General features: G+C 44.6%; 1 protein-coding gene and 1 long non-coding RNA gene across 7 annotated transcripts in view; one reads left to right on the top strand and one right to left on the bottom strand.

Annotated features, from left to right (window-relative positions):
* FLNB (filamin B) overlaps positions 1 to 13168 on the top strand; it is a 144629-nt gene that overhangs the window by 66955 nt on the left and 64506 nt on the right. For all 6 annotated transcript variants that reach the window (XM_086697811.1, XM_086697810.1, XM_086697809.1 and 3 more), the window contains exons 5-10: positions 3770 to 3888; positions 4938 to 5015; positions 6434 to 6596; positions 7424 to 7621; positions 10222 to 10359; positions 12128 to 12254. In XM_086697811.1, the coding sequence (XP_086553937.1) occupies positions 3770 to 3888; positions 4938 to 5015; positions 6434 to 6596; positions 7424 to 7621; positions 10222 to 10359; positions 12128 to 12254 (823 nt within the window). The remainder of the gene's footprint in view (positions 1 to 3769; positions 3889 to 4937; positions 5016 to 6433; positions 6597 to 7423; positions 7622 to 10221; positions 10360 to 12127; positions 12255 to 13168) is intronic.
* On the bottom strand, positions 7191 to 13137 carry LOC147583577 (uncharacterized). The gene is made up of 2 exons (XR_015248349.1): positions 13030 to 13137; positions 7191 to 7488 (listed from the first exon to the last, which is right to left on the bottom strand). It is a non-coding gene; the product is annotated as an uncharacterized LOC147583577 (long non-coding RNA).

Here is a 13168-nt window from a genome sequence, read left to right as displayed (position 1 = left end):
AGGGCAGGGGCAGTTTTCTTTCTCTCTTGTGTGGCCACATTGCTTCATTTTTGCCTAGTGAACCAAAGTATAGAGAACACTTCATCTTCTAGTTTCTAAAAGGATTGAGAGTGTTTTTGTTTTGTTTTGTTTTTTAATTTTATCTTTTGGACGTTGGCCAGATTGCAGTTACCAGCCGGTTGGCACTTGCAGATCTTACTCACTGAGACCCATTCACTGAAAGGATAGAGGGCTGGAGTGAGGCAAACTTACAGCCACAAACAGATCTTTGTGGTGGGCTTGCTTGTGGGGTTAGGTATGTTGAAAGCATGCATCCGTGAGCTAAGCGGAAACCTCTATTAACACCCATGTTCTGAGTAAAGCATTCACTGCAGAGCAAGCCTTAAGCACTCTTGTGAGGAGTCTGGGGGAATGTGTCCTTACAGTTAGCACAGCTGTGAGAGAGTTCACAGAGGCTGGGTGGGGTTCAGCCTCCTGACCAACCATGGTTATTAGCCAAGGTGGGCCAACCCAAGCCCAGCCTTGGGTAAGTAGCAGAGTAAATGATTTCTCAAGCTGTTGGAATCAGATGGACTAGGTATTTGTGCATATCTTAAGTCCATATTTATGTATTAAGTGACCTGATCATTACATACATTCTAAGCGAAAGAAGAAATGTAGAACATAAAAATTGAAAACCCTGCTTCCCAACTGCTAATCCCATTCTTTCCTTCAAAGTCCGAGGTATTTCTTTCCTGCCTTTTTTCTGTGCCAAAATGAATTCCAACTATGTAGCTTCTTCAGTTTGCATTTCTTTTCTTTTTTTTAAATTGTTTTGAAGCTTATTCATTTTTGAGAGACAGAGTGTGAGTCAGGGAGGGGCAGAGAGAGAGAGAGAGAGAGAGAGAGAGAGAGACAGGAAGACACAGAATTCAAAGCAGGCTCCAGGCTCTGAGCTGTGAGCACAGAGCCTGACGGGGGCTCAAACTCACGAATGGTGAGATCATGACCAGAGCCAAAGTTGGACACTTAGCCAACTGAGCCACCAAAGCACCCCTTAATATCATCGGAAGCCCAAAACATAATGAGCAATAGCAGTTGGTAGATCTTACAAATATTTTTAAAATATTGAGCAGGCTGCCAGAACCCAAGGCAGAAAATAGCAAAGTGGAATGACTTTGGGGTTAATAAATACAATCTTTTTTTTAAAGGTGTATGACAGAATATTAGCAAATAGTTAGCAATATATGATAATAATTATTCAGCATGATTAAGCAGAGTTTGTTCCAGGGATGCAAGGCTGGCACACTAGTAGAAAATCAGTCAAAACAATCTACTACCAGGGCACCTGGGTGGCTCAGATGGTTAAGCATCTGACTCTTGATTTTAGCTCAGGTCATGATCTCACGGTTCGTGAGATCAAGCCCTGAGTTGGGCTCTGCACTGACATCACAGAGCCTGCTTGGGATTCTGTCTCTCCCTCTCTCTCCATCACTCTCTCTGTTCAAGCAGGTGCATGCACGTGTGCTTTCTCCCTCTCTCTCTCAAAATAAACATCAAATAAAAAATCTACTACCGTAACAGGCCATAAAGAAGGAAAATCACAGGGTCACATCAATTGATACAGAAAAAGCATTTGACAACATTCAACAGGCATCCATGATAAGAACTCAGAAAGGAGTGCCTGGGTGTCTCAGTTGAGTGTCTGACTCAGGTCATGATCTCAGCCGGGATCCAGCCCTGTCAGGTGCTGTGCCTTCCCATAAAAGGGAAAATATAATATGTTGGACTTCACCAAAATTAAGAACATAAAAAATGTCATGAAGTGTGGCCTGTGCCTTGAAGTCTTGGCATGGCACATGAAGATTGGACTGTGTTGCTGAAGCTTTCTTACAGTGAAGGCACACTCCTGGATGACTCCACTCTCTTGCAAGACAAGTGCCCTTAGCCTCCACCCTGCAGGCCACCTAGACACCATCTCAAACAGAACTCAAAATGCTGTGGAGACAATGATTGGACTTTACTTTTAAAAACTATTTATTTATTATTTAGATTATTTTATTTTATTATTTTATTTTATTATTTCCTAGAGAAAGAGAGAGTGAGTGAACAAGGGGCAGAGAGAGAGAGAGAGAGAGAGAGAGAGAGAGAGAGAGAAGCCCATGCAGGCTCTGCACTGTTAGCACAGAGCCTGAAGCAGAGCTTGAGCTCACCCAAAGTGGGGCTTGAGCTCACTTGATGTGGGGCTTGTACTCATGAACTATCAAATTATGACCTGTTCCAAAGTCAGATACTTAACTGAGCCACACAGGTGCCCCACTTTAAAAACTTTTTAGAACAATTTAAACCTTTTTGTAGTTAAGAGAACAAGAAGACAAACTTAAGGCCAGGAGAAAATATTTGGGAGCCACATATCCAACAAAGACCTAGTATCTAGAATAAAGAAGGAACTCTCAAAACTCAGTCGTAAAAAGAATCCAATTACTAAATGGGCGAAAGATGTGAACAGACATTTCGCTGAAGGGTGTGTACAAATGGGAAAGAAGCACATGAAAAGATGGTCAGTATCATTGGCCATAAGAGAAATGCAAACTAAAACCATTACACATCTATCAAAGTGGCTAAAATAGAAAGTAATGATAATACCAGATGCTGGCAAAGATGCAGAGAAAGCAGATCTAGAGCACTCATCCATTGCTGGTGGGAATGTAAAATGGTGCAACCACTCTAGAACACAGTGGGGGCAGTTTCTTAAAAAGAACTAAACTTGTAACTACTATACAACCCAGCAATTGCACTCCTTGGCATTTATCCCAGAGGAATGAAAACCTATGTTCATATACAACCCTGTACACTAATGTTTATAGCAGCTTTATCAGCAATAGACCACTGGAAACAACCCAAATGTCCTTCAGTGGGTAGATGGTTAAACAAATGGTGGTACATTCATATCATGGAATATAACTCAGCAATAAAAGAACAAACTATTGATACAGGCACCAACCTGGATGAATCTACAGAAAATCATGCTTAGTAGAAAAAGCCAACCCCAAAAGGTTACATGATGTGTGATTCCATTTATATAACATTCTAGAAATGATAAAATTATAGAGATAGAGAACAGATTAGTGGTTGTTAGGGTGGGAAGAGGGTGGGGTGGGAAGGGAGTGGGTATGGCGATGAGAGGGCAGCAACATGAAGGATCCCTGTGGGGATGGAGATGTTCTCTGTCTTGACTGTGTCAAGCTCAGGACTCTTGTGATACTGTAGTAGAGTTTTGTACAATGTAACATTTGGGGAACTGGATAAAAGGTGTTATTTCTTTCACCTGCAGGTGGGTATCTCAAATTATTTTGCTCAGTCATCTCAAAATGAATAGTTTATTTAAAAAAATAATGATTGAATGCAATTTTTAAGCCTTTCAAGCAATACAGAATTGTCTTTAGTGAAAAATGAGCTCTTCTCCCATACCTCATTCCTCTTTCCCCCGTGTCACCTCCCTCAGGGCAAACCCCACTGGTAGTTACTATGTTCATTTTTCATAGTTGTAGAGACTTCTACTGAATTTCTCTCAATATTTCAGAATTGGATATCACTTAAATAACAAGGACAAAATTAGGGCTTTTGACCTGTTTGATAATCCTTGTCACAGATGTTCTCATATGGTAGCTACAGGCTTGGGTCCCATCTCTCAGTTCCCCCAGAAGGAACAGAACAAGGGAACACTGTGGGTGATGGCCTATGTCAAGGCCCCCACCTAACTTGTAATGTGCTTCTGTAAACCTGACAGGAATCGAGCCTACTGGAAACATGGTAAAGCAGCCAGCCAAGTTCACTGTGGACACCATCAGTGCCGGGCAAGGAGACGTGATGGTGTTTGTTGAGGACCCAGAAGGGAACAAAGAGGAGGTATGTTGGAAGACGCTGCCACTCCATGGAACCTTTGGGGCTGTGACAGGGCCAGGGACCGTGCGTTCATTTTCTAAGAGGATCCTGTGGCTTAGAGCAGTCAGAGTAATTGTCCCAGGACTATGCCTTGAAACATAATAGAAATCAATACCCAAGGACACAGTGTTTAATAAAATAAGGGATACTTTGTATTTAGCAAAGGCCTTGTAAATTGAAGTTTCAGATGCTCAAGACCAGAATAACAACAATACTGATGCAGTACAATACAGCCACATACTGTTGCTTTACTCTCTTCTGAGACTGACTATCCTTGGTTCCTACCTCTGGGCCTTTGCCCATACTGTTCCTTCTATTTATCTTCGTAACACTGGATTTTATTCCTGGTGCTTAGCACCATCTGAAATTCTACACTTACTGGTATATTGTCTGTTTCTCCCACTGACGCAGGGACTGTGCCTGATTTATTTTTGGTATCTGACACTAGGCCTGGCATTTCATAAACTCTTTTTTCTTTTTTTAATGTTTATTTATTTTTGAGAGAGAGAGAGAGAGAGACCAAGAGAAAGACAGACACAGAGTGTGGGTAGGGGAGGGTCAGAGAGAGAGGGAGACAGAATCTAAAGCAGGCTCCAGGCTCCAAGCTGTCAGCACAGAGCCTGATGCGAAGCTTGAGCCCACAAACTAGGAGACCATGCCCTGAGCCAAAGTTGGATGCTTAACCAAATGAGCCACCCAGGCGCCCCCATAAACTCTTAATAATTACTGGACCAATAAAGGTTTAAGTTACTCGCTTTATGGTCCCTCTCATCTATTGAGTTCCAGCCCTGAGACAGTGGAGAGTTAGGACTTGGGTATACATTTGTGCTACATGACCTTGTTTCTGTGACTTTAGGCTGCTTCTTTCCTGGGGCATCCTTTAGAAGTGATGGCGCAGGAAATCACCAGGACAGGGTCTTCACCTGGCACCTTGTGGCAGGGCCTTGGCTGTCATAGCATACTTTTACTGACACCCATCACCTTCTCTAACTATTGCTCATTTTCTGTCCTAGGCACAAGTGACTCCAGACAGTGACAAGAACAAGACATACTCTGTGGAGTATCTGCCCAAGGTCACCGGGCTGCACAAAGTAAGATGAGGTGTTCTGGCTGTTGCTTTGACTGCTCTTCCTTGTTTCAATATGTGTCTCTTAGGAAGGTTGAATTCTACTAGGTTCTTTGCAATGTCTTAAGATTTTTTAAACTCCATCTGGGTGACAAGTGGTTGTAGCTGCATGCCTGGAGTATAGATGCTAAGCTGTGGGTTCTTTATCTTTAATGCTTCCTTAAGTACTCCTCTTTGGGGTGCTCCAGAGCATCTATAAGTATTGGGGCCTAAGTGTGGAGAAGGCCAGTTGAATATAGTCAAAGCCAGTGTCCCAGTCATGCACCTGGAAAAATGCTGGGGGTCTGGTCCCCAGGTTCTTCGTCTCAACAACATTTTGAGTTCTATTTGAGTGGATGTCCAGTTGGCTATAGGACAGGAGCCAAGGGAGCCTTGCAAGAGAGTAGGGTGACCCAAGAGTGTGCCTTTCCTTGGAAGAAAGCCTTCAACAGCACACATGGGCCTATCCCTGTGTCCCATGCTAATATTTTGAGACCTGGACCATACTTACTACCTTGGTTGTTAGTGAATTCACCTGGAATCATGGCTATAGATTTTTCTTACACCTTTAGGATATTACAAATTTAGGAGAAAAAAAATCTTGAAGGGAGCATTTATGATGTAATTAATTCTGTCAATTCATATGAAACCCAACTCCATGCCCCTTCAAATTTAAAAGATGAGAGCTCCAACTCAAATTTTATTTTATTTTTTATTTTTACTTAAAAAAATTTTTTTTAATGTTTATTTATTTTTGAGAGAAGAGAGAGACACAGAGCATGAGCAGGGAGAGGCAGAGAGAGAGGAAACACAGAATCTGAAGCAGGCTTCAGGCTCTGAGCTGTCAGCACAGAGCCTGATTCGGGGCTCGAACCCACGAGCTGTGAGATCATGACCTGAGCTGAAGTCGGACACCCAACTGACTGAACCATCCAGGCGCCCCCAACTCAAATTTTAAATGAAAATCTATACTGTATCTCAAATTTATGTATCTGAGAGTGATTTTTGGTCCCATGAACAATATTTTGACTCTGGGTTTGAAATCCTGGAACTATACCTTGTACCACTAGGGGGGTCAGTGGCCCCTTCTGCAGCTGCCTTCAAGGGTCCCATGTCTACAGATTCAAGTATAAGTATTTGTTCATATCCTATTACATTGGCTAGCCATAACTGATGTAAGCATTTTTAGTTTGCTGAAAGCATGATGTCCTAGGCCCAGCCTTGTGGCCAATGGAGCCAGGTGGGAGTCCCATTCAAGTTGTTTAACCAGGGCCTCTGGTTCCAGCCACCTTTGTATGTATAGTTAGGAGGATGGAAGAGAAGATTGTTAATGCATGTGGCTTCATATGGTGGTCTCCCTGGGCAGGGAGAAGTGACTATATCTCATCTATCTGTCACCCGCAGGTTACAGTCCTCTTTGCAGGACAGCACATCTCTAAGAGCCCATTTGAAGTGAATGTTGACAAGGCGCAGGGAGATGCCAGTAAAGTCACTGCCAAAGGCCCAGGCTTGGAAACTGCTGGAAACATCGCCAATAAGCCCACCTACTTTGACATCTACACAGCAGGTATTATGGACCAGGCTTTCTTCTGGAGCCTGAGATGATTCTCAGGAGCCCCAAAGGTTTGGGATGCCTGACCTTTTGTCTTTTCAAACAACCAACAACAAAAGTGCCTTTTTCCAAGTGTGTTGGTTATGTTTATAGATTTTCCTAAAAAAATTTTTTTACATTTATTTATTTTTGAGAGACAGAGAGAGACAGAGAGTGAGCAGAGGAGGGGCAGAGAGAGAGGGAGACACAGAATCTGAAGCAGGCTCCAGGCTCTGAGCAAGCTGTCCGCACAGGGCCCAATGTGGGGCTCGAATTCATGAACTATGAGATCATGACCTGAGCTGAAGTCGAACACTCAACCGACTGAGCCACCCAGGTGCCCCATGTATTTATAGATTTTACTAAACCAGCTTTTCTTCTTTAAGATCTTACACTCAAGCTTGACTTTAGTTATTAATTATCAGGTAACTTCTGCACACATTTCTGACTTGAATAACCGTTGCAAAGAAACTAAGTTTTGAGAATCATCTGCTAGACCAAATTCTATGCAAGGCCAGGGTGGGGGCTGGTGGGGAGGAATAAGGATAAGGTGGGGAGGATAAGACACGATTCTTGGAACATCACTTTCTTTTCAGTGTAGAAAACTTAGAAAATATGGAATGGGAGAAAAGGAAAGTTTATGACCCTCCTCCCCCAACCAGAAAACAGTTGTTTGCATCTTGGCGTGGACTTTGACCTTCAGAGTACCTGTCTCCTTCGGTCTCCATCTTGTATCTGAGCTCATCCACAGTGAGTGTTCTGACAGGGTGACCTGGGCTCACAGAATGCTTGTTCTCTCCTAGGTGCCGGTGTGGGTGACATTGGTGTTGAAGTGGAGGATCCCCAGGGGAAGAACACTGTGGAATTACTGGTGGAAGACAAAGGAAACCAGGTGTATAGATGTGTGTACAAACCAGTACAGCCTGGCCCCCATGTGGTCAAGGTCTCCTTTGCTGGGGACACCATTCCCAAGAGTCCCTTCGTTGTACAGGTTGGGGAAGGTGAGTGCTGGGGTGGCCAAATATATCTGCTTCTGGCATTGAGGCTGACGGTGTGCACAGCTGGGCTCCGAGGCCAGGGGTATAGTGGGGGCCACACTGGACTCGCACCTGTCCCCTTTCTGCCAGGTCCCCTTTGGTGGGAAGTGGCTTGCTTTGTCCTCAAGATATTAATATGAACATCTTATTGTGAGCTGTGCGCTGACCTAAGTGCTTCACTTGTATTAACGCATTCAGTCCTCCCCAAAACACTCGTGTCAGAGGGTCGTCACTGAGAGATGCAGGACTGAGGCCATTTGGGCAGTTGGTGTCTGTGGCTGAGGTTGGCACCTGTGGCACTGCTGGTGCCCTGTGGCCTCCACTGCTTGGCCTTTACTGGCCGTCAGGCACTTAGCATGACTGCATCTAATCATCACACCAACCGGTGTGTTTCAGGTGCTAAAATTATCTCCAGTTTTCAGGTGGAGACACTGAGGTTTGGATAACATAAAGTATCAGTGAGTACGGACTAGGCATCAGTAGAAGTAGAACTCAGGTCTCTTTTGACCCCTTACCCATGCTGCTAAACCCCTTCTGCAGCCAGAGCATGCTTTTTTCTCTAACGTCAGATCCCTTTCCTTCTGACTTTGTTGTTCTTTTGTTTTGTTTTGTTTTCCAACTCTGTTGCCTTTTCTAACCAATACTTGCCTTTCCCTGTTCTGTCCTCTGCATCTGCATCCGTAGAACTGGCTTCTTCTCTGAATCCTACCTCTGGGTCAGCCTGGACCCCGAAGCTGTTGGCTTCCTAACTGAGAGCACTGGGCCAGAGGCATCTTGCTGGGTAAGGGCTGGTCGAATGGGACTTCCATGCCAGTTCCCTGTGCTACCTGCACACATTAGCTGGGCCTGTGCTGTTTGTGACCTCAAGACGTGACAGTGTGGGGGTCAATGTTACTTGTCTAGCTGGACCCCAAACCTGCTCTCTAGGTACACTGAAACATGTGTAAGACATCTCAAAATGGTGGAGGACCTGGTGGTTTCTTTCAAACTCTTTAACTCCATTTAGTGTTTATATGAACTGAGCAGTTACCCTTTTGATGTTGAGACTATTACCCGTGTTCAGAATTTCCATGAGTGTTTGGTTGTTTTTTTTAAGACACATAAAAACCCTCCGAGGGAAGTCCTGTCATCCTGTTGTGACTTATTTCTGGTATGACCGACTTTTCTCCTTTTGACAAAGGAAAAAAAACAAGACCGACATATTCATAAATAAAAGTCTCTTTGACATATGCAGGAAAGAATTTTTAACAGCTTTCCTGTTCTAATATTGTTTTCTGATTCCCTCTCACTTGTGGACTACATTTTTCACCTTGCATATCCATCCATCACTTGTACTATTTAGTATTTAATTGATAGAGTTTTTCTTTTGATGTACTCACCTTTCCACTACTTAACTGATTTCATATAAAAAAAGAATCTTCATGCCATTTTCACAATGGAAAACCAGTGTCACTTGCCATAAAGTGTGGCCATAAGACTTATGTTCATCCATGAACCAGCTAAAATAATCTCCAACTCCTAGGATATGAGTATATCTTTTCGGGAAGCAGTTGTTTGCCAAATAGCCAGCTGAGAACATTGCAAGGTGGAGGCGCCAGAGGAGGAATTCTCTTCCTTCTATGCAGTAAAGAGTTTCATCCTCTGGAGTCTATGATCTCACTTCTAGCATATAGAGAACTACCGAATGTGCAGTGTCAGATTTGGAAAGGAAAAGCTACTTAATAAACAACGTGACATTTTGCCCATTGCTTTCTCTTTTCTGTACATAAAAGAGTTGCCCAAGTTGGCAAAGAATTCCTAGGGTACAAGGATGCATTTTATCAACCATGGGACAGTAGTTTTGTGGGCCTGTCATGTAAGAAGTACCAGAAACTACCTTGGTCCTTAATTTTTAGACTTCTGACTTCAGGTTTTTTAAACTAGATCCAGAAATCAAATGGAGAGTGGCGTTTACTGCTAATTGTTGCATTTATAGCCACCCACATTCTGATTACCTGGTGACAGCACTAAAATATTTGTCTGCCATGGCCAGGGTGGGGTTGAATGGGTCTCTTTTTGAGCTGTCCTCTGGCTCTTCATGCGGAAGACGATCACATTTCGACTTTTAGAAATGGCTGATCTGAAGTTGGGAACGTGGTCAGATGTTTTCAAGTGCTACATTTTTCAAATAGACTTGAAAAAGTTTGGTCTTCCCAATTACTGGGCCCTTGAGTATGGCAATGAGATTTAACTCTCCTTCACTACCAAGAGGATAAATGCCAGGATTCAGCGGGTTCCAGGAGCTCAGCAAATGCATGCTGTGCTTCTCCTTCTTTCTGTGCCAAAGTAACTGCCCCCCCGCCCCCACGCCCCTACTGTCTCTCTATGGTGTGGCTGGACAAAGTTATGTTGTGTCCTTATTTGCTAGCCTGGTGTGTTCCCTGAACGGGACCCTTGGCCTCAGGCAACTGCTGCAGGCGCTCTGTGCAGAGCAAACATTTTCTTGGCGGGTGGCTCCAAGTTACCTTGGCTTGCTCAACTCTAGCGAATGAAAGGTTGAATTGATGTCAAAACTGTGTTTGCAGCCTGTAGTCCAAACGCCTGCCGGGCCAGTGGCCGAGGCCTGCAGCCCAAAGGCATCCGCATCCGGGAGACTGCAGACTTCAAGGTTGATACCAAAGCTGCTGGAAGCGGAGAACTCGGTGTGACTGTGAAGGGTCCTAGTAAGTGCTGCTTTGTTTCCTCATCTCAGGTGTGACTTTGGCTGGCTTTGCAGCCATAGCATATGGATTTCATCCCACAGCCGGTTTTGATTGATCCCAGAGAGCTATGTCAAAGAGTTGAGGCAATCTGGGCTCCATGGGGATTGGTTGATTAGTTACGTCTACCCTGGATACAGGTGGGAACAGTGGTAGCTTGACCGCCTCACATATTAAGGCTTCTGGGAAAAGAAAAAGCAGTGATGCAATAGAGTTTGAGAAGTGCTCTCCTTGGAATGACAACCTGAAGTGGCTTATTTTTTATTTGAGGAAACCTAGGCTCGAGAGAAAGGGTCTTGCCCAAGGTCACACAGCTCATAAGCATCTGGGCTGGAATTCAAGCACAGTCTCTAAAGCCAGTAATTTTCCCACTACAGGTTACATTTTATAGATGATGAAATTATGCCAAGTACCTAATTACTATGATCAGTGCTTATAGAAGGAGAATAAAATTCCCCTAAGATTAAGTTTTCTTTGTAGATAACTGCTGTTCATGGAGGGGTGGGTTGCACTCTGCAACTCATTCTTCCTCCCTTTTTGGGGAGGGAGACTGCAGACACAAGGTCAGGCGTCTGCTCTGCTTGTGTTTTCCCCTGCCACAGATAAGCAGCTCTCCATTGCTGGCTGCAGGTGTAGCAGCCCTCAGTGGGAATGTGAACTTCCTATGCCAAGGTTTCTCCCACCCTCTGTGTTCCCAACAGGCTGGGGCAGGAGTGTTCTGAGCTCCAGGAGGTTAATATTTTTTTTTTTTTAATTTTTTTTCAACGTTTTTTATTTATTTTTGGGACAGAGAGAGACAGAGCATGAACAGGGGAGGGGCAGAGAGAGAGGGAGACACAGAGTCGGAAACAGGCTCCAGGCTCCGAGCCATCAGCCCAGAGCCTGACGCGGGGCTCGAACTCACGGACCGCGAGATCGTGACCTGGCTGAAGTCGGACGCTTAACCGACTGCGCCACCCAGGCGCCCCAAGGAGGTTAATATTTGATCTCAGAGCACCAAGCTGCGAGGAGGGCTGTGCTCTAAGGGTGGCCAAGGTTCTAGACTGCCCAGACCTGGAGCCAACCTACTCTGGGGCTGCCTCCTTGCTGGCCTGTTGCTACAGGAGCCAAGGAGGCATTTTCTCTGACCTTGGATTCTCGCTTGACTAAGTGGCTTTCCCAGCCAAACCTCAGGGCTCAACATAAAACAAGTTCCTACCTGATGGCTCAGTCTGGAGTTTGTGGTGCAGCATCTAAAACCTGTCCTCTTGTGGAGAGCATACAGGAACTTTCTCACTTTTGTCGTCCAGCTTTGAAAAAAGATGTGTGAGGGCAGTAATTTATGCCAGAAATTCATGCCAAATACTCCTAAGGGTTCTGTCCCTCCTCAGTTTTGTGAGAGGCTAAGACAGCTAGCTATGATCGTTAAGGAAAATTGAGATAGGACTAGATTTGTCTGAATATAGTCCCAGGAGGTCCAGGACCTTGTGGCCTTCTTTTAGCTCAGCGAGCCTACTAATGCCGTTTAGCTGGGAAGTCTTCCTTTTCCCCACACTTTGAGGCAGAAATGGATCTATTTTTAGGCTTGGATTAATCTCCTAGGTTTTGAGGGTCTCACACTCTGAGGCAGCCCACTTCGTTTCCCTCTGTGGCTTATGTCTTATAGATATTGCTGTCTTTCTGCTCTCGTCTTTTGGATGCTTGTTCTGAGCCTGGAATTGCATTGGAAAGATGGTGTGCTTTCTTCCCACAGAGGGTCTGGAGGAGCTGGTGAAACAGAAAGGCTTTCTGGATGGAGTCTATGCATTTGAGTATTACCCCAGCACCCCGGGGAAATACAGCATTGCCATCACGTGGGGGGGACACCACATTCCAAAGAGGTGAGTCTCCAGCTGGAGTTGCGTCTTCTCTGGAGGCGTGCTCAGTCCAGGGAAAGAGATCTGCTTTGTTGAAAACTTTTTTTTTTTTCCTCATAGCAGCACACAGACATTTGGCCTGTTCTCAAAAACAGCAGAAAGTCACTGTGGTTTCGGCTGCCTTGCTTTAAATCAAATGCTGGTGGTTTGGGGCTGGTGGAGGGCGGGGGGTGGGGGAAGCAGGGAAGTCAGAAGGAGCAGTAATAGAGAGCAAATGGGCTGTGTGTCTATATACCCTTATATAAACTAAGATTCTCTTTCTTTCAATGTGTGCCTCTGTTCAGGAATGCCATGGGGGTAAAGTCTGCCATGGTTTACATTAAAATTCTCTACGTGAGTGCAGTCACGAGCCAAGGGACGCAGACTCCAGCTTTGTCTTGTGGGCATCACAATTACCCTCCCCTGTTCATGTGTTTTCCAGCTTTCCTGGGGGCAACTTTAAACTCTGAATAAATTCCATTTACCTTGAGAAATATCTGGGCATTACAGGGTTCTGAGAATCTAAGCAAACTTTTTTTTTAAGTTTATTTATTTATGCAATCGCTACCCCCAGCATGGGGCTCAAATGAGCCCCGTGTTCTACTGACTGAGCCAGCCAGGCACCTCTCTAAGCAAACTTTCTTTTTTTTTACTCTCCCATATCAAAGTTAAAGCGTATTCATTCATGCAGGAGATAAAGCCTATTCAACCTAGTTTTCTTCTTTATAAGCAGGATCTAGAGAAGTATGCTGTCTCTTACCATCCAGAGCTCACAGTCTGGTGAGGTCTACATTCAAGGGTGAATGATCAGAAGGATATTGCAAGGCAGTGTGTCTTGAGTGCCCACCCAGTGGCCACCTGAGTGCCCTGAGGCAGCCACAGTCCTTTATATTGTTGAC

This window comes from Puma concolor, chromosome A2, assembly GCF_028749965.1.
Source record: "Puma concolor isolate L17-30 chromosome A2, mPumCon1.1.hap2, whole genome shotgun sequence".
Classification (NCBI taxonomy): domain Eukaryota; kingdom Metazoa; phylum Chordata; class Mammalia; order Carnivora; family Felidae; genus Puma; species Puma concolor.
The sequence above is the reverse complement of the archived record's forward strand: the minus strand, read 5'-3'. Positions and strand labels throughout refer to the sequence as shown.